Source organism: Vanessa atalanta, chromosome 20 (genome assembly GCF_905147765.1).
Source record: "Vanessa atalanta chromosome 20, ilVanAtal1.2, whole genome shotgun sequence".
NCBI classification, from domain to species: domain Eukaryota; kingdom Metazoa; phylum Arthropoda; class Insecta; order Lepidoptera; family Nymphalidae; genus Vanessa; species Vanessa atalanta.
The window spans coordinates 482,164-506,706 of record NC_061890.1 but is presented as its reverse complement, the minus strand read 5'-3'; the positions used below and the strand labels follow the sequence as shown (position 1 = coordinate 506,706).

The window sequence follows — 24,543 nt, the reverse complement described above, 5'->3', positions numbered from 1 at the left end:
GTCGACTCGTGTTTGTGAAGAATACGATGTATACGGGTAATAAATATGTAGGTAAATTTTGCACTTAAGGAAAAATATCCTTTGATACACGTTAAGCTACTAAGTTTCTACAACCACGTAAAATCCCGAAACAGTTTATTATATCTCCGGAAATGACTATCACCTTTAAGCTGGTTGTAACGCTGGATAGGCTTATACAGACATTACGTCCGTCATAATTAACTCATAAATTGAATTAAGAGTCCAATCCCTCATTGTACTCTATTATTAATTATAATTTGCTAATGATGTCATTAAACTAGTTTTTCTAGGTTTTTTTTTATGTTATCGGTAGGCGGACAAGCAAATGGGCCACCTGATGGTCAGTGGTCACCACCGCCCATAGACAAAGGCGCTGTAAGTAATATTAACGATTCCTTACATCACCAATGCGCTACCAATCTTGGGAACTTAGATGTTATGTCCCTTGTGCCTTTAGTTACACTGGCTCACTCACACTTCAAACCGGAACACAACAATACTCAGTACTGCTGTTTGGCGATACAATATCTGATGTGTGGGTGGTACCTACCCAGACGGGCTTGCACAAAACCCTGCCACCGAGTAAAATTCTTACACGCACATACACAAACACTCACACAGAAAGAGAGAGAACACTCAACACATAAAGCGTATATATTAAGTTCAAGTTTAACTATTTCTTTATTTTTAATAAGTGTACTCGCATACTATTTTAAACCAAATAGCAATGTAATCAAAACATATTTCAAATTATAACGTATATTACTACTAAGTGTACCTGCAGTGCAATTCTTTTCGCGTCTATGAATATTACTGTTCAATATTGAATACCGACTTCAAATGGTCATACGCTCTTTAGAAGATGTTTCTCTTAAACATTTTTTACAATATATGTGGAGTGTATACCTTTTTATATAGAGAGTTTAAATTTGAATTCCGAGAATCAAATCATATAATTACTTTTCATTACACGCAGAGCAATTAATAAAAAACGGGAAGTGCGAGTCGGACTAGCGCACGAAGGGTTCTGTACCATTGACTAGGTAAACAGCAGAAGGTAAAAGTTTTGTGAATATTTCAAGTAAAGATAACAGGTAGGCACCTGTTATCATTTATTGTTAGAAAAATAGGCAGAAAATGGCGTTTTTTGTATCGGAGGCCCTTTTAAATATTTATTGCATTCTTAGAAAAAAAGAAAATAATTTTATTATTTTCTATTAAAGTAAAAATACAACTAAGTATTTTGTGAAATTATTCAAGGGCCTACCAAGCTAGCAAAAAATCACGTTTGTTGTATAGTAGAAAAAAAAAAAAAATTATATATTTTTTTTGTTTTTAATATTTGTTGTTATAGCGGTAACAGGCACACATCATTTGTACAGACACCGAAGTCTTAGTAATAGGGTCCCGTTTTTGCCCTTTGGGTACGGAACTCTAAAATTTAGCTATTATTTCAACTTCAACTACGTGTGAGTACACTCAAACATTATTAAAATAACACAATTTAAATCCGATATCACCCAGTCCATTAAAAATTACGAATAATAATTTGGTTGGTGGCTAACCTAAATTAAGTTTGGGAGTTTAGACCCTGTGAAATCATACTGAAATGTCATAAGAATTAAAAAAAAATAAAAAATATAATTATATATTTGGCAAACTAGCCAAAGGCTCATCTGACAGAAAGCGACTGCCGCCACCCCTGGACATCTGTAATACCGGCGGGCTTGCAGGTCCGTTTCCGATCCTTAAGAAATGTATATGCACTTATGTATATCTTTTCTTGAATTTGTTTCCAATTCGTATCGGTTCCGAGAAACCGCGGGCGAATGCTGGTCCTACAGAGAAAATGCCTTAAAACCGCGCTGTTGTGGTTTTTCGGGTATCTAGAATGATTTACGTTTATGAATCATCTCGTAAAAAACATCGTGGAATCATGGAACATATTCCGTTAATTTGATACCTTTTTTCTCTAATCGTTAAAATTTTAAAGGGAAAAATATGCAAACCTACATATTTTTAACTCGCCTTCACTTCGTTGAAATGTTACTCTCGTGGAGCGCCCATTTATTGTGCAGATCAAGGATAATTAAAGGAGCCGAGATGGCCCCGTGATTAGAACGCGTGCATCTTAACCGATGATTTCGTGTTCAAACCCAGGCAGGCACCACTGAATTTTCATGTGCTTAATTTGTGTTTATAATTCATCTCGTGCTCGGCGGTGAGGAAAACATCGTGAGGAAACCTGCATGTGTCTAATTTCAACGAAATTCTCCCACATGTGAATTCCGCCAACCCGCATTGGAGCAGCATGGTGGAATATGCTCCAAACCTTCTCCTCAAAGGGAGAGGAGGCCTTTATCCCAGCAGTGGGACATTTACGGGCTGCTAATGCAAGGATAATTCATTACTATCAACAGCTTTATCATTCATTATCTTTCCAATGATCCTCAGTCATTATTCATCAGTCTGCAACTAGTTTTTCACTTCAGTAATAATGCAAGCGAAGGTATCAATAAACACAGGTCGTTTATATTTTCCGCGTCTAACTCTGTGTGAAAAAAAATATAATCAATGTAATTCACAATTAAGAATGTAATGTAATTATGTGTAATGATATGCATTATTTGTAATGAAATTCGTGCGTCATAATGAGAACTCATCTATTTTCGCGGTATTATAATCTACTGTAATATGCTGGTCATCGTATAGGTTACCTACCTATAAAGGGACTTAAGGAAATTTTCCACCTGTATATCTATTTTTAGAGCTAATCTCAGGAGCTGAACATGTTTTAATCGTCGAAGTCCACCAATTTTGGATAAAATTGTAAAACCACTTTAAATACTTTATTTAGTGGTAGGGTTAAGTACCATCCACTCATCAGATGTTCTACCGCCAAACAGCACTACCCATTATCGTTAGATTGAAGGGTGAGTAAGCCCGTGTAACAACAGGCACAAGAGACTTAACATCTTAGTTTCCAAGGTTAGTGGCACATTGGCGATGTAAGGAATGTTTAACGTTTCTTACAGTACCATTATCTATGGATGGTGGTGACCACTTACCATCAGGTGGCACATTTGTACGTCTGCCTAACTATATCATAAAAAAAAACTATATATATAATGTATAAGGTAAGAAAATAAGGAATTATTGATTTTATACACTACACGTGGATTTTTTTATTTAAATTACTACTCATCAAAAGTCGTAGTTAAAATAAAGAAGAAAAAGAAAACTCAGAGAGAAATAATTGATTTTTTGCCTATGAACCGGTTCTGTTGAAACTTGACACACATTAGTTGTTCTGATGACACGTACAGACCGGATATTAAACCCAAGGGCTATCTGTAAACATTTTCCTTATGTTCACGTAACATTGCATAACCACTTTAAATATTTAAAGGAAAAGTTCTTTTAAAAAAAGATTTTCGATTTTGAAATAAACAAATAACAATAAAATTAAATAATTTAAATCAATAATAACTAATAACATAAATGAACTAAAACGAAATGTCCGAAGCAAACATCGTGTTAAAATTGAACCCAAGCTTCAGTGACAGGAGATCGCGCGCTCTATTTTTTTATATACACATATAATGTTGCCAGGAATTACGGCGTTCAGAAAAAAGATTGCTATGAGTAAACATAATATAATTCTATTTTTAATCCTAATCACTTTATAACATAATTAATCAAAGTTTAATGAATAAAAACCTTATTTAATTATCATTGTGATTTATAATACAAACACGAAGATTGATGCTTATATTTAATTTATTTATTAATTTTTATATGTAATAGAAACCTTTATTTACATAAGAATTATTGACATTAAGTTATTAATTTTACTCGGTGGCAGGGTTTTGTGCAAGCCCGTCTGGCTAGGTACCACCCACTCATCAGATATTCTATCGCCAAACAGCAGTACTCAGTATTGTTGTGTTCCGGTTTGAAGGGTGAGTGAGCCAGTGTAACTAAAGGCACAACAGACATAACATCTAAGTTCCCAAGGTTGGTGGCGCATTGGTGATGTAAGGAATGGTTAATATTTCTTACAGCGCCATTGTCTATGGGCGGTGGTGATCACTTAACATCAGGTGGCCCATATGCTCGTCCACCAACCAATGCCATAAAAAAAAAAAAATTTTTTTACAAATATTAATTAAAAATAGTTACTTTATAAATCATGACCACGCGTAATGGTGGCAAGAATGTGAGCGGCATTTCTCTGGGCAAAAAACTATCCCTTCTGTCACCAGTAGAGGCAATAAGGCGAAGTATTATACTTTTAATGAAGCTTTTTGCACTTATTCCAAGGTCTATGAGCATGAATCAATTCAGTCCATCAGGTCTCCCATCATCACGCCTAATTCCACAGGGCTATAGCAGCAGGAATGTCAATGCTAAGAGCCCTTTGTATTGTATCATTAAGAAAACCGTGGCGGAAACTTCTTCTTTCCATTTCTCTACCACCTTTTTTAAAATGCCTGAAATGCAACGTACAGAAGTTTTTTTTTTGTATATAACTTACATATACAACTAATGATTGTAATTAACTTTACATAATATGTATTTATATTTTATAAATGAAAATAAATCATTAAAAAAAAGTGCTCACAAACACTGTTGAGAAGACAAAATACAAGACTAGCTGTGCCCGCGGTTAGTTATTTCAGCTTAAAATAAAATAGAATGTTATTGCTGGATAGTCGGTTCAACAAATTCAGATTTTATCTTTTTTTTTTTTATGTCAAAAGGTGGCAAACGAGCAGGAGGCTCACCTGATGGAAAGTGACTACCACCGCCCATGGACATCTGCAACACCGGGGGGCTTGCAGGTGCGTTGCCGGCCTTTCAGGAAAGAGTACGCTCTTTTCTGGAAGGTTCCCAAGTCGTATAGGTTCGGAAAAACCGATACGACTTGGGAACTATCTATTATAAACCTATATGTATCTATATCTTATTAACAGATATATATCTATTACACCTCCACACCATCTATAGAGTATAGTATAGTATATCCAAAAAACATACTTTCATACAAACTACCAACCCCCGGTTTACCCCCTTAATTTCTTAGTGGATGTCTAAGCCCTATAAGGAACCTACGTGCCAAATTTCAAGTTTGTAGGCGTTATAGTTTTAGAGATTTCAAGATTAATCAGTGAGCGGCATTTCCCTTTTATATATGTACATATTTATATTAAAATAAATATATAAAACCATCAGCTCGGAATATATCGAATCAGAAGCATATAAAATCCAGTAGGCAATCATTATTTTTCTTATTACCTATTAAGAATACAAAGGTACATACAATTAATTAAAAGCCTTCTATGAAAATAAAAGAATAATTATTTATTAACCTTGATTTTATCACCTATGTATATATAATCTTGTATTGTGATTTATTGTTACATTGATGTTACCAATATTGATTATTTTAAATAAATAATTATATATAAAGAATCAATATTAATTACATGTAAATATATCAATAAAATTATATACAAAGATTTCAATAAAAATAATTTAATCAATGAGACAATTAATATTTAATTTAGTTAAAACTATATTAATGTCTTTCTAAATTTTGAACTATTTCTTTTAATTTTCTTCGATGGACCTTAGTCGAGGCTGTCATTGGGATGCTGCTCATGAAGATAACTCCACCTCGAAGCTGCTTAGAATCGGAGAGGGAATCTGGAAATTAAAAGCCATAGTTTTTCATTATATATAATTTGGAAAACATAACAAGAGCGGAGTTGGTAAAATAGTTAAAATCTTAGCCGAAGACCTGCGGTTTAAAATCTAAAAAGACTCGCATAATTACTATATGCTCAATTTGTGTTCATATCATCTCGTCGGCTGTGAAAGAAAACGTGGAACAGCTTAGTTAGACTCTCTGAACTTTGATCATAGAATTACAAAGAACTACCACAGCTTAAAAAAACTACTTGAGCTTTTATAGTCTTTTCTCTGACATTATAATAATCGATGTCCATGTTGGGTTACCCAAGGTGTTACCCAAACAGACTGGTCCGTGAGAAGCTCTCGCCGGTCAATGACAATAGACGATAGAGTCGTGACCATTGCTTATTACTTTGTTGTTTACGAATCGATATTATTAAGATATACTTTTTTTTTAATTATTTCTTTCCTCATTATTATTTGTTTATTCGAGTAAGTTCATTGTCTTGTCACTTGCCTACAAAGTTTTTATCAATGGTCACTGTTTCGTGCTCTCTACCATAATTTGAGTTGTCATATCATATTTGACATGGGTTCTGAAATTCTTTAAGTACATAAGGAACTCTTAATTCACTTGATTGGCTTTGTGCAAGTCCGTTTGGGACCGCCCACTCTGATTTCAGTTTGAAGGGTGAGTGAGCGAAATTAACTATAGGCACAAGGAACATAACAATTTAGTTCCCTAAGTTGGTTGGTGGCTCTTTGGTGGTTGGTTGATAGATAATATTTCTTAGAGCTCCAATGCCTATTAGCCATGGTGAACACTTACCATCAGAGGCTTATTTAAGCGTTTACCTTAAGAAAATAAAATAAATGTAATATAGGAAGTGTACCTTTGACTAATTCCTTAATCTCTTCTGCTGTAACGTCGAAGCCTTCTCTTGGAACGATACAAGCAACGGGTAAATCCCCACATTCAGGGTCCGGGATGCCGGTCACGGCGACGTCCAGGATCCCTGGGTGTTGTCTAATTACGTTCTCAACTTCTACTGGTGATATCTGTGGTGAAAAACTGGAGACTAATTTAAATTGTACATATTTAGTTTGAGATGAGTGTCGAGGCAGAAGTAATAATTGTGAAGTGGAAACAGATCGTTAAGGGAAATAAAAGAGAGAATAAAAAAATGGTCACAGGCACACAATTTTACTACAATTATTGTTGCTTATTTGTAAATTTAAATTTCTTCTTAAGTTTTACTTCAGAAATCACCATCATTACAGAAATTATTCAGATAACAAAAATATTCTGTGAACTTAATCATATTTCGAAACATCTCTTGAAGAACGTCAATCGCAATGTTTTTTTTTTTGACAATATTCATTAAAGCTTTATTTTTTATGTATAAGCTGACCTAAGCAAAATAGTAATTAAATCAATTGTGTAGTATCAAGTGTTTGTAAAATTATATTTCATAAAAGGTGATGAGAAATTGTCTTGTTGCAAATATTTAAAAAATGAATTATTTTACGAATCAGCAGTTTATTGAAAATTGACACTAAGAGTTTGTACCATAAATTTGACAATAATTGTTGAAAGACAATTAGCCATATGTTTTGAATAAATGCCAGGACCCAATTACCTGATAGCTCTTATATTTTAAAAGCAATTTTATCCGTTCTAAGAAATAGAAGTTCCAGTTTTCATCTCTATAGAACAAATCGCCTGTTCTAAGCCATCCACCTTCAGCGAACGCCTCTTCTGTTGCTGCACTGTTGTGGTAATAACCCTGGAATTAAAATAAAATATTGAAAAGGGTTTACTTTAAAGGGCAAGCACCGATTAATTTTCATCTAATATTATGAATATATAAAGAGGTAAAGTTTGTTTGTTTGTATGTCCCCTGCCGGAATATGTCCGGAATGTTCGGAACTAATGATCTATTTTAGCAAAATGAAAATTGTTAGAAATCTACCTTATTCCTGAGTACGATAAGGTATAAATTGTATGTATGTATATATCACATTATTATCTTTATTAATAAAAAGCACCCATGCGAAGCCGAAAGCAGTCATTAGTGCTAAAAGATTTGGAAGAAAATATCGTAAAAACGTCTGCATATGTATAATGAAATTCTACCACATTAGAACACCATGGTGTAATCAGTTGGGGTTGTTATTACCATCGCATATTGGTTTTCAATTTCTTAAATTTACGTACATTAAATGAGCCGAGATGGCCCAGTGGTTAGAACAAGTGCATCTTAACCAGTGATTGCGGGTTCAAACCCAGGCAAGCACCACTGAGTTTTCATGTGCTTAATTTGTGTTTCTAATTCATCTCGTGCTGCATGTGGCTAATTCTGCCACACACACCACCAACCCGCATTGGAGCAGCGTGGAGGAATATGCTCCAAACCTTCTCCTCAAAGGGAGAAGAGGCCTTAGCCCAGCAGTAGAAAATTTACAGGCTGTTAATGTAATGTAAAAAAAACGTACCTTAAAAATGCTTGGTCCTTTAATCCAGAGTTCTCCTGGGACATTGGGCTCGTAGATATCGTCTTGCGTAGTAATATCAATTAGCTGAAATATGAATGAACTTTTAAATAGTTACTAACCTTGTTTTCACCATTACTGGTTGCCATAATTATGGGCCCTATGTAATGCCCTATTTGATTTAAAACAAACGTTTACGAGATAGTTTATTTAATGATGTATCAATGTTGTTTACACCTTTAAAGACGTATCACTTTGTATGTTACCCAAGTCAGATATTAATTTAAAGTGCTTAGTGATAAGTTGATGGTGTAACTTTTCCAATAAATAAATAAATTTATGTAGTCTATACTAATATCATAAATGCAAAAGTAGCTCCGTCTAGTAAGTAGTAACAGCCTGTATGAAAATTTCCCACAGCTGGGCAAAGGTTTGCTCGTGCTTGGTTGGCTTGCTTTTACTTCATCTAAAAATTTGAACTTATATACTTATTTTTTTAAATGAATAATAGCAATGTCCCAAATTAATTAACGAATTACTGATATACCTATTTACCCCTCCTTTTAAGCTTATCACTTGTGTTAGGAGTGGGGACAACAATAGCCCAAGGGATCGATCCTGCGTCTTTTTACATCGCTAGGCTAGGCCCGTAAACCAATGCGCTACTGACGCTTCGTAATTTCGTTGCCGTCCCTACTAATCTACGCCCAAATATATAATTTTTCTACTCGCTGTTGGTATTGTAGTTTAAGTGTCACTCATTTTTTTATTTAGATTTGTAATTAATACGCCTTTTTCCATTTGCTCGCATTATTATGTGTTGTTTACTCTTGGAAACTGTATTGGTCAATGTTTTGTCTTTGTATTTTGTTTAAATATGTCGCTTTGTACTGTTTGTTTTGTAAATAAAATAAAAATAAATGTAAACAACCAGATTTGCATCGATGTTAGAATTCACAAGTATTGTTTAATGAGTCCTGTGTTGGAACCCGAGCCTTAACGCAGGCGTGTTTATTCAAACAGTATTATTGAATTTAATGTTTTTACCTGCTTACTTAAAAGCATCATGGAATCCATTTATAATTTAACTTTTTTAACTAGCGCAAAATCGGGAAGGGCCCTTTGTTATATAAACATGAAATATTTAAAATTTCGATTCGCTGTGTGAAATTTTAAATAAATAAATATCAGTTCGATTTCATAAGCATTTCAATAGTTTTAATCTTGTTAAATTTGTAATTTAGCATGATAAAAATGTATTCTTTGATTATGTTTAACTGCAAAATGCAGATAGCATAATAACAAGGAAGTTGATATCATTATTAGAGTTCTATAAATATAATTTTTTTTTTTTTTACATTAGCAGCCCGTAAATGTCCCACTGCTGGGATAAAGGCCTCCTCTCCCATTGAGGAGAAGGTTTTGGAGCATATTCCACCACGCTGCTCCAATGCGGGTTGGCGGAATACACATGTGGCAGAATTTCGTTGAAATTAGACACATGCAGGTTTCCTCACGATGTTTTCCTTCACCGCCGAGCACGAGATGAATTATAAACACAAATTAAGCACATGAAATTTCAGTGGTGCCTGCCTGGGTTTGAACCCGAAATCATCGGTTAAGATGCACGCGTTCTAGCCACTGGGCCATCTCACCAAAAACTAACATTATACTGGAAGAAAGGCAACAATGGCTTTGAAGATATTTATCATTTTAATTTGTTTAAATATAATTTGGATTTATTTAACTAAAGTCCTATTAATAACCAAAATTTTAAAGATTTTTTTTTTCTAAAAGTAGGAATTGTATTTAAGTTTTAATTTCTTCTGCCTTACCAACCATCGCTTGCATAACGCAACTCAAAAATTTTATCTGCATTGCGATTTTTCTACCAGTTTACAGCCGTAATATTTATAAATGGTGTTTTATAGAATCGAAATGACTTGACAGGTAGTAGAGATTTGTGCAAGCCCGTTTGGGTAGTTACCAGCGATTCTGATTTAAAGGGTGTGTGAGCCAGTGTAACTACAGGCACAAGATACATCTTAGTTTCTAAGGCTGGTAGCGTATTGGCAATATGAGAAAAAGTTAATATTTCGTACAGTACCATTCTCCCAGCACCGTTTACCAACTATTGACAACTTATTTGATCGATTTATTTAAATTGTCAATATTTATCATGATGAAAACGACCAATTTAGTAAACGCAGTTTTTCAAGGAAGACTAGCAAACTGCGTGCAAAGTGTAGGAGCCGGTGCGATCCGATGAGTCGACAAATCTGACTTGACCGGAAAGAGTTCAAGAGAGCAAGAACTACTTCACATATTTTTCAGAGCATAAGAGTGCCAAACACTGGCAACCTTCAAACTCTGGGATGTTAGTGAGAATTTCTGGCTTATTTACTTGAACCCAAGAGCTAGACTAACAGAAGTCCAGGCATATACTATTGAAGACTATAATATACAATTTTATTGAGCAACTTACACGGTATTGGAAGCACGTCATAGGTTTCCCGCAGGCGGCTGGGTATGCTGGATCCCCATGAAACGCTGCGCCTGCTATTTCGCTCATGCCAAAAATGTTCAGTACCTCAGTGTTGGGCGAAATTTTCTACAATTACATAAAAATAAGGCAAATTATCATTTGAATGCGAGTATATATAAGTGCTACATTTCGAGAATTTTAAAATTCAGCATTATATAAATTAAATACTGAGATTCAATGATTTAAGAAATCCTGTAAAACGATCCCAACGTGATTAAATGAGCTTTGTTGAATAAATAAAATATCTTTATTTCGATTCGATTTAATTAGTTAGACACGTAATTTATGAATTTTCGAGTCCATTTTGTCACAGTAGAAATAAGTCAAACCTAACATGGACCCTTGGACCTTTTAACACGGTGGCTTACGGTAAATCATTTACAGTATTCATGCAGAGTTTGCGTTTGTAATTCACAATATGTGTCCGTGGTAAAAATATATAAGATAATATATATAGTAAGGAAACCTCTTAGTGTTGCATATTTTGCTATTATATTAAGTAAACCGTAGCTTAGCGTAGTATAGTAAAGGTATGGGTTGTCTATTCTTTAGATAACTATATTGATAAACAGGTTATTTAATGGAATAATAACCGTAGTGGACTTGTTCTTGATATTAGCGCATGCAAACATACTCTTCAGCATAACTGTACCTTAATATCATCTATGAGTGCTAAAGGAACTGCACTGCCTCCCAAAAATATTGTCTCGAAGCAGGAAAAGTCACATTTTCCATTCACTTCTTTTATTAACGTCGTAATCAACGTTGGACTCATTATAGTATATGTTGGCTGAAACATATTGATATATGTATTTATACATAGGTTTTACATAAGTAAATAATTACTATAATATCCGCCTGACAGAATTTCGTAGCACCGATCGCTACTAAGACGTTTATTTTGTTTATGCTACTATTTAGAAAAGAAGAAGGTGTAACCAATGTTTCACGTATCATTTTGCTGGTAAGGGGGAGTGGGAGGGATAGTGAGGAAAAGAGTTGATCTCTTTTCCTATGTCAAAAAGAACGGGTACAGTACCGTGCTACCGTTATTATTTGTCTTACTTATGACTTACATTATTCTTATGAAAATAAATAAAAAAGTTTAATGATATAATATGTAGCAACAATAGTATAGAGATTATCGCCCTCTAATAGGTACCTTCCTCGAAATTCGATCCTAAGAACAAATAATCTCTCAATAACATGTTATGGAGATAGATTGTCGCCCTGAAATTCCTTCTCAAAGACTTTTTAAATTAAATCTTGAAAAAGATTTAATGTTAAAGACTGACCTTGTAAGTATTAATAAGATAGTGTGCGTGTTCTTGCGTAAGAGGCATCGACGATTGCAACCTCGTATAGTTGAATATCGGAGATCCTAGAAAGTGTATAATTGCCGTCAGCCATTGTAGAGGAGATCCGACCAGAGCCATTTCCGTTGGACGTGGAAATTTATCGAAGCGAGACCTGGTAAGATGCCAATACTATTGAATAAATTTTCAAAATAAATATACAAAACGTTGACCTGTCAGATGTGTAGCTCAGAGAGGTATCTTAAAACATGGACCATTGGAATCAGTTACATTCCCAAATGTTCTAACTCTGTATTGATCATACAATTTTCCGAAACAAATAAATTTAACTTAAGAACAAAATAATTTAATATGTTTTATGATATGATATATGTATATTTATTCGCCGCTTATTTAGTTCTTATATTTTATATATTTATATACCTAATCTATTCATCATCGCCGAGCGTAAACTAATAAAATTAGGTCCGTAAAATTTTGTGAGTAGGTTCGTTTTATTGAGTAGACACCCACTAAGGAATTCTGGATATTCTACCCCTAAGGGTTTGTGAAATAAGTGTTGTATGTTTGTATGGAAGTCCGTCATTTTTGAAGTTCGAAGCATGTAACTTTATTTTTGGGCTACTGATCAAAGATGAGTAGATACCTATTTACGCGTTTTTGGATATTCTACCTCTAAAGGTTGAAATACACACCAATGTGGTATACAAAGAGGTCTTAACGTAATATTTTAAGTTAATCTGTAAATATATTCAAAATCCACGCAAGCAATGCTGCGGGCAACAGATAGTGGGATAAGCGCCAAAAATTCTACACAAAAAAATAGGAAATCTTAGTCCAACAGTAAGATATTCATAGGCTTCACATTACCATATCGTCGATACAGATATAATGAAATTTTTATGCAAAACTTCAGCAGCTTTGGGCAAGCCAGTTGTACCGCTGGTGGATATCAGGAAAGCAGCTGCATTTTCCGCATCGAAATCCGTCGCTCTAAAACACATAGCAATAAGGTTGAAAATAACTATCCATATCTATTGTTAATAATAAAACAACATCCTCGAAAACCTACCTAAGGGTAGCACTAGACCATAAACGAACTACTTACTGCAAATAAGGCTGTCGCTTTAGGTTTCCTAATGAATCTTACCAGCAGAGTAATATTAGTGTCTTAATTTCCTGAATTTAAACTTGCGGATTACAACAGTCCAAGAGGTCAGGATCGAACCTGCCCCATTTTTCATTGCTAGGCGGCCTGTAAGCTATTTTGTGCTATTAACACTTAAAATGTAAAGTCTACTGAAAGTAAGCAAAACAGTGCTCTTTTCACAGAATTGCACAAATGTCATAAAAACTAATTCTTTTGTTTGAGTAAAAAAAGTTCAGTAGGAAAAATTTGGTCAAAAGATTTAAAAAACTTACTTAAATTCTTCAATAGGTGCGTCATCTGCATATCTATCTACGAATTCCTTCAGGCTGCAAAGATAATCTCCTTTGTCGAAAGTAACAATAGTAGCGTTTAGGTCAATTTCGTTGAGAGCCACTTGTATGTCTGGAGCCTTTTCGCTTTGACAAAATATTAGTTTTGGTTGATTAACACTGAAAGTGCCTTGTAGTTCCTCTAAAATGAAAACACATTTTTTTATTTACTCTTTTTGTTTACTTAGCTTCTCGCCCTAACTTCGCCCGTGTATACATGGGCCTACTATGGGCAATTTATTCAAGACCGTAAAAATTTCCTAATATTACATTACATTAGCAGCCTGTAAATTTCCCATTGCTGGGCTAAGGCCTCCTCTGCCTTTGAGGAGAAGATTTGGAGCATATTCCACCATGTTGCTTGAAAAAAAAAAAGGTTTCCTCACGATGTTTTCCTTCACCGCCGAGCACGAGATGAATTATAAACACAAATTAAGCACATGAAAATTGAGTGGTGCCTGCTTGGGTTTGAACCCGAAATCATCGGTTAAGATGCACGCGTTCTAACCACTGGGCCATCTCGGCTCTTTTTCCCAATAATACAATAAATAAACTACTGTCCGTTGGAGAAAACCGTGTGAAAATCCACTCGGTTAGTTAGCAAGCAAGTTAGTTACATAAAGGGACAGGCAGACAGACACGGGGGAGAAATTTGTGTTATAATGTAATGTACTTATATAATTGTATTTAACTAACATGACTGTATTTTTAGATATTGAAAAAGAGTAACTACTGAGTTTCTTGCCGGTTCTTCTCGGTAGAATCTACATTCCGTACAGGTGGTAACTTTACTTTAAATAGTTTGTTAAATGACGATTCAAAAGTGCTTGTAAAAGCTTACTTGAATAAAGTATATTTTGATTTTGAATGTAGCGATACGTATTGGTACAATCACACATTGCAAATTTATGAACCTCGTCTACAATTATTCCAATATTTAAAAAAATAATTAGATTGTATAAGTTAGTTCATTATCAGTCGTTAAGCATATCGCGTGTTGTCAGAAACCTATCAAGTCATATATCAATATCAAATTATTTTATTAATATTATTGTTACTGGCAACAGAGACTTAACGTCATTGAACTCTCCGACTTAGTCACGCGTCGTTGTGACTTTATCGATATATAAGTTGCATTGTACAAAATTAAGACGTACTTTATGTAGGTGGGTGTGTAGTACTCACACGTACACGTGTTCTGAAAGTAATCTTAGTGTCTACGTATCATTATCACGATTCTCTCTCTCCCTTGCTATTTGCACGATTAACTTTACGTCTTCCTCGGCAGAGAGGTAATTATCAAATATATAATTACTATCTTAATAATTATTATTATATTAATAATTACTAACGCTAGCGTCTAGTTATCGTCTAGATATATATATATATCTATCTACTCTTATCATATGACTTATTTTGAAAAAAATCTAAAAAACGTTAGTAATTAGCATTTTTTTTTTAAACCGTTAGTAATAGTTAACAAAAAACGATAGCTCAAAAATGGTTCACTTTTGCATCATGCATATGGGGGTTAAAATTATCGCAAGTAGTCACCCCTATCACCTCCTAACGGGAATAAGTCGAATTACCAATAACCCTGTATATAATATCCCCTATTGAATAATATGCTTTTTTATGAATATATATATGTATGTATTATGAATGTATTAATAAATTATTGCTTAACTTAAGCGATTTGGAATGAAAATGAATTTAATTCAAATATTCTTACTAGCATTCAATTGTATGAAACGTGAAGCTACCGAAGCTAATGGAGATTCCACTGATACTTAAAGTATTATTTTTACGTTTATATTTAATCTGTCCTTTGCCCTTAACATTATCTCGAAGACATCTTAGCGATTTTAATATTACCACTTCTCCACCATAGTATGATTAAAATCATTAATAGTGTTTTTTACGTTATTCTTATTGTAAAGTTCACGACAGATACCAATAAATAGATTAATCGATTCCAATGTTCATTCGATAAAACAAAATTTGACCTACTTACTTGAATAAAACCAGAATCGACTATACACATCGATTCAACGCTCTGAAATATTAAATACTCACTGACTCCTAACGTCATATCAACAGCCGCGATAATAACTCCCGTGTACAGAGCTGCATAGAACGGTACACATAGACTTCCGTGGTTCGGAGCCATTAGCACTATGACATCTCCCGGTTCCAGTCCAAAATTACGAAAGCATTTAGCGCATTTAACTGATTTCCCTAATATATTGGCGTTGGTATCAGATTCACCAGTCGATCCATCAATCTACGACAAAAATTTGTCTAAAATTACGTTTCTGTTCCAGTTGATCTTCTACTAAATACTCCAAGTGCTTATAAACAAATGCAACAAGACCTGCATCACAGCGTCAGGATAATCCTTGAGACTACGTAGGATAATTTTACCGAGATGGAATCTATCGCTCGGTATACCAGTTTCGGCGACAACTCGTGAAGTTAGTTCTGCCATAAACCAATGAACAGCATCGTTCACTCGCTTTTCTGTCGTCATCTGAAGCAATGAATAAATTAAATCAGTCAGCCGTTGTCTGGTTGACTAAAAAAACGTCAGGCGAAACGTCATATGTTATAATACAACATGGTAAATATAATTTATATAATATATAATTATAACGACAAAATCTATTTAATTGGGGTGTTATTAATAACATTTCAATATTTCTAGTTAAGAATATATACTTGCCATATGTATTGTATCGTGTTATTCTTATGGAGATCTGTACCCTTGTGACAATGGACAGTACAAATTATGCCGTCCAACGGCGTATAAAGACGTCGATTCATATGCTTTATCTATCGAATGTTGCATCTTGAAATACAAATGCAAGACGCTTATCATCGTATCTATTAAGAATGATAATTGTATTATTTCAACATAGTACTTTTTTATTTATAACAACGATAATTATTAAGTTAGCATATCATACTAGTTGCTCGTGTAATTTCGGTGACTGCGTTAAATTTCTTGTAACTTATCGCTTGAAGATCAAGTAGTTTATTTTAAAAATACTTAATTCTTGATATTTTATCAATGTTATATGAGTTTGTAAAAGTGTTTTGCACGGGATGCATTCTTTTATATGCGATTGATTTTTAGTCTTAATAGCAAAAGTGTTGCCTAGTCCAAAATAAATAAAAAAAAAAACAGTTTTATTTGTTATAAATGCAAACTAAAAACATTTCGAGACAATTTTAACTACTACTCGAGGGAGCGCTTGTAAATTGTGTTAACTTAGAGCTTAAAATAATATAACGCTCAACTCAAAAATTTCCAATCCCCGCCAAAAATACTAGTACTCGTTTTCGCCGGCAGTGGTTGGTCGTAGGTATAAAAAGTATCCTATGTTCTTCCTTGGGGTTCACACAAGCTACTTCAACGTGATGAATTCCCATTATTATAGATTATTCATAGGTCCTGGATATTGTTAAGTGTACAGACGTCTTAACGTAAATTGCGATTGTATGTCGTTTGGCGAGTAATGATATACTACATTATTAACGTTAATCATCGCTATACTCTGCACACAAATTACTACCTCGTCCAAGGACTACGTCTTCAAAGCCAAGGAAATAACAGTGTTTCGTGAAAAGGTAATGTGTACTTCAATAATTTATGCGTCGTTTAGGTTTCCAATCACAATTGGTTCCGTAGGTAAATGAATTGAAAATTTTCGAGATAATATGTAATTGGCTGCTTGCTTTCTATAAACAAACCTTATTTTTTAATTATTACAGGCGTTTGTATATCCATATCCTCGTTCAGGCCCAGTCCAGTCCCATTTTCTCCACTGTGGCTCTTCACCGTCCAAGCCATTTTGAGTTTCTGCAAACGGATACATGGTTTTGAAAACGGACTCTTTAATACAAGCCATTTGTACAATTGTACCAAATGGCTTACTAACCTACTCGTAACCTAACCGTCACCTTAAAATTTCAATATATCTCTAAAAAATAATGAAGTACCTCAAGTTGTGATTATTTGGATTACACAATAAGCAAATCCAAATTTATTCCTATTTAAATATTTATTTACTCAAAATAAACAATTATTTTTATTGATAGTCAAAGTTTTAAACTATCACTGGCTGAAAATTAGTGTTTTTTTTTTAACTGGCCTTTTTTTAGCTAAAGTTTTTAAATATACGACTTTGAAGTATATACTAATGAAACAATTTTGATGATTTTATTTGTGTGTTCATTCGAGGTGGTGCCTTATACATTGTTGTGTCACAAAATGACAGCTTCCGTCATAAAAAAAAAACGACGGCAATTTGGATTGTCAACAAAAACTCCAGACAATTGTTATAAGTTCTATATCTAATTTTATTTCAAATAAACTTACCATGAAGTAATTACTGTTAAACAGCAAGTTCATGTTGCGGAAGATTTATCAACTACTATGTATAATGATTCTTTTTTAAGATTTACATACGTCATACGTCATGAATTGTTTTGAAAAACTGGATAATAGATAATAATGAAAACTTCAAAGTCAAAAATCATTACTCAATATAGAAGTGTTTACACTTGCTTATTGATTGTCAAAAATCTACCACCGGTTCGGAATTTAACACCTCGGACCTGAGAATAACCGGCGAAAGAAACTCAGCGGGATATATATAATTTTTTTTTGTATTTTTTTTTTCATTTTGCATGTACAATAATAATTATATTTTAGTTATTTGTTATTTATTCAATTTACTCGGTAAGCTTTAAATGACATAGTTTAGTATCTAATTGATAGGTTAACTCTTGAAAGCTGTTTTAAAAAAAAAAAAGTTTAAAGTGCACCTTCGTAAGTGAATAGGTCTAAACCTATGTAAAAACTATCGAAAATCAACCTCGAAAATGGAAGATTCATGAACTGTGATTGCATCCAACTTATATTTGAAGTCTAACAATTTAAAGGACAACTGTTTAAGATGAAAACTTATTAAACACTTGATTAAAATAATTTGAATGTCAAGGGAACCCTACATTAAGTGACCTTAGACGAACTGATCTGAATTATTTATTTATGTGACTTATAACTTCACATACTATGACATTATATTACATAAATTTATATCGACGGCAGATGGATAGCAAAGTTCATCGTCGAAATTGTGTATTTATAAAGAAATACGAATCATATTCTGTCTATGTGTCCATTCATAAGTTAACTAAAACAAAGCTGTGGCTGCAAATGGCAACATTAATACTCTGCACAGTGGTGACACAAATAGCCAAGTCAAATGAAAATGAACTTTCAAGTAGGCTTTTAGGAGTACTCTTATGAACACTAATGAGCACGGGTGAAATCATCGATTGACGAGAGATATATATTTTCCTAGGCATATCAATAAATCAAGTGAGGGCTAAGGCACTTGGCATTGTGCCAAACTTACGGCAGAGGAACCCTGAACAGACAAGCCGGGCTATTACAGCTTAGGGTTTAACGATCCCCTGGGAGGGATCAGGGGATCCCTTGGAATTTAGAATATGTTTTCTTAATTTTTATTTGTGCACCACCAACCTTGGAAACAAAGATGTTTTATATATAAGTATGTATATTGTTATGTATTGTCAATTATTGAATACCGCCTTCATGGTTTTCTGTTTGGCCTAAAGGTTGACTGGCAGAGAATGCCTTTAGGCATTAAGTCTGCGTTTTGTTCCATTTACTTTATGGTGGTCAATAAAGTATTTAAAAAAAATATTATGAGCCTGATTTTAAACTTTACCTTTAAACCTTAGTTTAAGCTGTTTGACGCTCGGCCATGAGTCCCAAATGTCATGTGGCCAAAGTATCCTTTGAATATGTTATTATTAGTTTTTATTACCAAGCATATTTTATTACATTGTAATATTAAGTAACACAATACCAAGAGAACCTACAGATTATATATTGTATATATATATTTATATGTATTTTTTTACCAACCACGAAGCAAGCCCTCCGCGCGGGATGGACTTTCAACATTTTTCTCCGCAAATACGGGCCACACAGTCTGTGTGAGGTCTCCGTTTCTCCGGCTTACTTATCGGTAACGCCCAATCGAGCAAGGTCAACGACGTATACGATCCTGAACGCAATAAATTAAAATAATAACATCTTATCAGCATTCTAGATAAAATAAAAAAGACAAACCACGGAAATAACAAACAAACATCGTATAGATAACCTGCACGCCATTTAATCAAGGTTATTGAACGTCAGCGAAGAACTTACTAACACATTTTGTCATGTTTACGATCTAGACAAATATAAGAACGCCTTTCTAAATCTTATTAACTAATTATACGAATTACTAGAACACTAAGAAAACTCATACTAAGTTATAATAAGGTTGGCGTTAAGTTTTGCGGTAAGTAAGCTGACAATAACCTTAAAATCGCTCTGTTATTTAGACTCAGATATATTTAACAAATCGAGTTACTTTTGCTTTATCATCGATGTACTTTTCTGGCAAAAAAATATTACAAATGTAAGGGAGAATTATGCAGTGCATATTTATAATATGATATTTTTATAACTTCAAGAGTATAGGTTCCTTCAAGGCGAGCAACCTATCAGTTACTCACTCACTCACTCACTTACTTACTTAACTTATTTTGCAGGAGTCCATGTGCGACGGCGAACTCGTACCATCAAGTGGATCTTCTGCTTGTTTAAAAAATTGTAATAAATGTTGTTTTTTTTTTTTAATATAGCTTGACAGGTCCACTGTGTCTGTAGTTACACTGGCTCACTCACCCTTCAAACCGGGATTCAGTAATTCTAAGTATTGCTGCTTGGCGGTAATATATCTGATGAATGAGTTGACCTACCCATTGCTTGCATAAAACCCTACCACCAAGATCTTATTTTCAAGAACACCTTATTTTTTATGAATATATCCAATTAGAAAAAAAACCCAGAGAGCCAAGATGGCCCAGTGGTTAGAACGCGTGCATCTTAACCGATGATTTCGGGTTCAAACCCAGGCAGGCACCACTGAAATTTCATGTGCTTAATTTGTGTTTATAATTCATCTCGTGCTCGGCGGTGAAGAAAACATCGTGAGGAAACCTGCATGTGTCTAATTTCAAACGAAAAAGAAATCCAATAATTAGTTCATATACAATCTCCGAAAAACATCTAAAGGAGTCAAAAACGGTTCGTGATTTAGGCGTTATATTTGACAGTAATCTCCGCTTCGATGCTCACGTTGATGTCATTGTCACTTCTGCGTTGAAATCACTGGGTTTTATTATAAGACAATCTAAAGACTTCAAGAGGACATCCACCATGATTCGACTTTATAATTGATATGTTAGGAGTAAACTTGAGTATTGTTGTCAAGTATGGTCACCGTTATATAAGGTATATGATGATCGTATTGAAAAGGTGCAAAAACGATTATTGAGACACTTGTGTTACAAAATGAGGGTACACGTAAAAAGCTATAGCGATAGACTTAAGTACTTCGAAATGCAACCTCTTCGTGTGCGAAGTTCCTTATTGGATTTAGCCTTTTTGTATAAGCTTTTTCATAATAAAGTGGACAGTAATTATTTGCTCGAAAAACTTAATATAAACGTGCCACGAAGACCACCTCGGAACCCATGTCCACTGTTCAAAATGAGTAAGAATCGAACCAATCTTGGGAAAAATTCACCATTAGCCCGAATGACACGCTTATATAACGCAATACCAACTATCGACATGGGTTTCGACACTTTTAGCACTTTCAAAAAGAAATGTTATGCCTTTTGTGCAAATTGTTAGTCAAAGTAAATTTGTTTCTATAATTTGTTCCTGAACTTATTTTCATTTTTTTTAGTTTAGATTTGTTAAATAGTTTTCGATAAATTATTTTATTTCATTGTTTTGTAATTATTAGTTTTAGCTTTTCTTTTTTTCTTTTATTTTTATTTTTTAAGTTTTGTTTTAGAGTTCAATAATATAAATACAGTTCAAAAATATAAATTTTTTGTGTAATAAAATTCGTTTAGTTCAATAGTGTGCCTCGATTAAATAACAGTCTTCATCCGATGTTGAGTAGAGCACACAGACCGCATTAAACAAGTTAGATGTACACAGTATATACCTATATGTATATTATAATATTTAATGTCGTTTTAAGTATAAGACCGTTGTAAAAAATCCTTTAAACTACATGAATAAAAAAGGCGTTTCGGTTTTACTATCCGCAAGCGGCACAGTACAACACCACGCCTCACGCGCCGCTGTCAATGTTCACACTTCATTTATTTAAATGAATTTTTTTGGAAATTTGATCAAAAATGAAGCACGAATTCGAATGAGATTCGAATGAGAATCATGTACCGAGTATTCTCCTTAAATATTGATAGTATTTCACCAGTCATCTGTATACATATATAATTGTATTTGGCTAACATAACTCTGTATTTTAAACGTTAAAGAAGAGTAACTACTGAGTTTCTTGCCGGTTCTTCTAGGCAGTAAACGTAAAAACGTGCCATCGCAGATTTCTAGTGTAGATGTCAAACAAGGCGTTCGGGAACTTATTACTTTAACGCTACTTGATAATATTTGACGCTACAAGTGGTCTGGGGGCACTAGCCCTCACAAAGATAAGCCAAGCGAAGCGCAATGGCAGTACCTACCGCTTTTGTTTATTATTTAGTTTCCGTTCTATTCTTAATACCTGTTGCGGCTCTGACTTTCTCTGTGTTTATATAATTACTATGGAGGTTATAATATAAGATTCTGAACAAAAGTAACACCTCATATAGATCTTCTTACAGTAAGTAGTAAAAATGGCTTTTTTGATAATGATATATCAGAACACAACCTGCCCGACAGCTCTACAATACATTTGGACGAGTTCATAGAATTTAAAAATACGATACAATAACTTCAAATACAACTTAAAGTGCACATAATGAGATTGAAAACTTATCTGTACAAAACCAGCACGAACAACTGCAACACATTTGAAGGGGCTCCTATCTGATATAAAACAAAATAAATGACGAAAAAGATTGATTTTTCAGCAAACGAACGTGACGAAAACATGTTTCTTAAAATTAACAGCCCTGATTTGTGATTGGAGCTACCAAGCAATTTTGCAATTTCAACAGTTGTTGCTATAAAAAGGAATTATTAATAATATTAGTTTTAGGACATATGTATCAACGACTGCTTGATAACATATTTATGAAAATGTAATATTTATTCGGAAAAAATATACAAATATTCCACAAAAGGTGAGATACATACTATTAATACAGGAAACACAGCTTTTCGCTTGCAAATGTTGAGAACGTTTTTGGCAATTGTATACGCATATGTTGTATATTAAGATACCAAGATTAAGATACTATATTAATCAAAAACATCTTATTATACATTAATGGAATACTTCACAGGACTGATTGGACAATAATTAGGAACACTAACATATTGTAAATCTGGTTATTTGAAAAGATAAGCTTTACGAGTCCGTTGCCGTTTCTTTTTGGAGTCTACTTTCGTAAGCGGTAATAGAGTTGAAATGTAAAAGATTCAAATACGATTTATTGTAAAGTTTACTTGAATAAAATACATTTGGTTTAAGAGGGTTTTACGCCTATCGATGTAAAAGTAGCAGAATCGACCCCTTGGGTTATTGTCGTACCCACCCCTAACACATCTCATTGTTTCAAAATAGGGTCGATTATTGTGTAGCAGTTCTTCTGAAATAAAAAAAAGACTTAAAAGAAGAGAGACTTAGAAAAAACAAGTCTATAAGAGCGATATTTCGTACGCCTACCTTAGCCTTTCCCTTAAAAATCTTTATTATGGGTATTAGTAATTGAATTATTAATAGCATTACCATTCATTAATAAAAAAAATTCAAGCCGAATTGAGAAAGAGGTATGAGATCAGAGGTATGAAATTGAGAATATACTAAAACTTATCTTTTATTTATTAACGCCTCCATAGCAATGTGATGATATGTAAAACAAATAAAATGGTTCAAGGGCTGTTGTAAACATTATTAAGTTCGTCATTTTATCTGCGAGAAGTCAGTACTTATACGACATTGGTTTGTTTAAGACGCACTCAAAGGTTCAGTAAATAACTGAAATATTTGCATTATTTTAATTAGAAAGTACACTCTCCTAAAATTAGTGTTATTTTGTAATTTGTATTTACAAAATAGATTTCCAAGCTGATAATATACAGTTTTAAATAAAGGCAAGTATTTGCATATAAGACAGTACTTGGATTTTCATATTCTACTGAGATTAACTGTGTTTATAATATGTGTTAATAATTTATCTTGTGATCGGTATTATAGGAAGACTATACGAATCGTACATAGTATTACCGCTAAACAACCGTACTAGTATTACTGTGTTCCGGTGTGTGTTGAAGGGTGAGTGAACCAGTGTCACTACAGGCTAAGGACATCTTAGTTCTCAAGGTTTGTGGCGCATTGGCGATAATATGATTAATTTGATTTATATTTCTTGCAGCGCCATTGTTCATGTGCGGTGGTGACAAAGTTATTCGTTAAGAAGGTATAGGTGTATAATTCATTAATATTTCGTGTAAATTGGTTGAAATATTACGATAAAGATTGTTGAAGTGAATATGCCGATCAATAGAGTTTATTTAGATCCTTATTCTACGCGCGTGAAGTCGGAACTGGTTGCTAGTATCATATAATCATCTGTTTATTCCTAATTTTGTTTATCTGCATTATATAATAATGTCGACGAGACTTGCGGAACGACGAGGCTTGATCTCGCAAATGACGTACGTAGCACGCACGTTATGACGTAAAAATAAATATTTGTGTCATTTTAGTAAAGTATCAGTGGTCAGAGGTTAACGTCTTAATCAATTTAATTAATGAACTGAAGTTTATCAGTATTAATCATACAACAACAACGAAAATAACAGCCTGTAAATTTCCAACTGCTGGGCTTAGGCCTCCTCCCCTTTGAGGAGAAGGT

The 24,543-nt window shown here is 33.8% G+C and overlaps 1 protein-coding gene across 1 annotated transcript; it reads right to left on the bottom strand.

The window, feature by feature from the left end:
* Positions 1-5,602: 5,602 nt before the first annotated feature.
* Positions 5,603-17,331, bottom strand: LOC125072044 (luciferin 4-monooxygenase-like). Its single transcript, XM_047682521.1, has 12 exons — positions 17,305-17,331; positions 15,926-16,081; positions 15,628-15,835; positions 13,495-13,693; positions 12,943-13,065; positions 12,052-12,226; positions 11,409-11,546; positions 10,697-10,822; positions 8,215-8,298; positions 7,359-7,505; positions 6,612-6,777; positions 5,603-5,730 (listed from the first exon to the last, which is right to left on the bottom strand). Exons 2-12 carry the CDS (start codon positions 16,079-16,081, stop codon positions 5,603-5,605), a joined length of 1,650 nt encoding a protein of 549 aa, XP_047538477.1. The 5' UTR covers positions 17,305-17,331.
* Between the last annotated feature and the right edge of the window lie 7,212 nt (positions 17,332-24,543).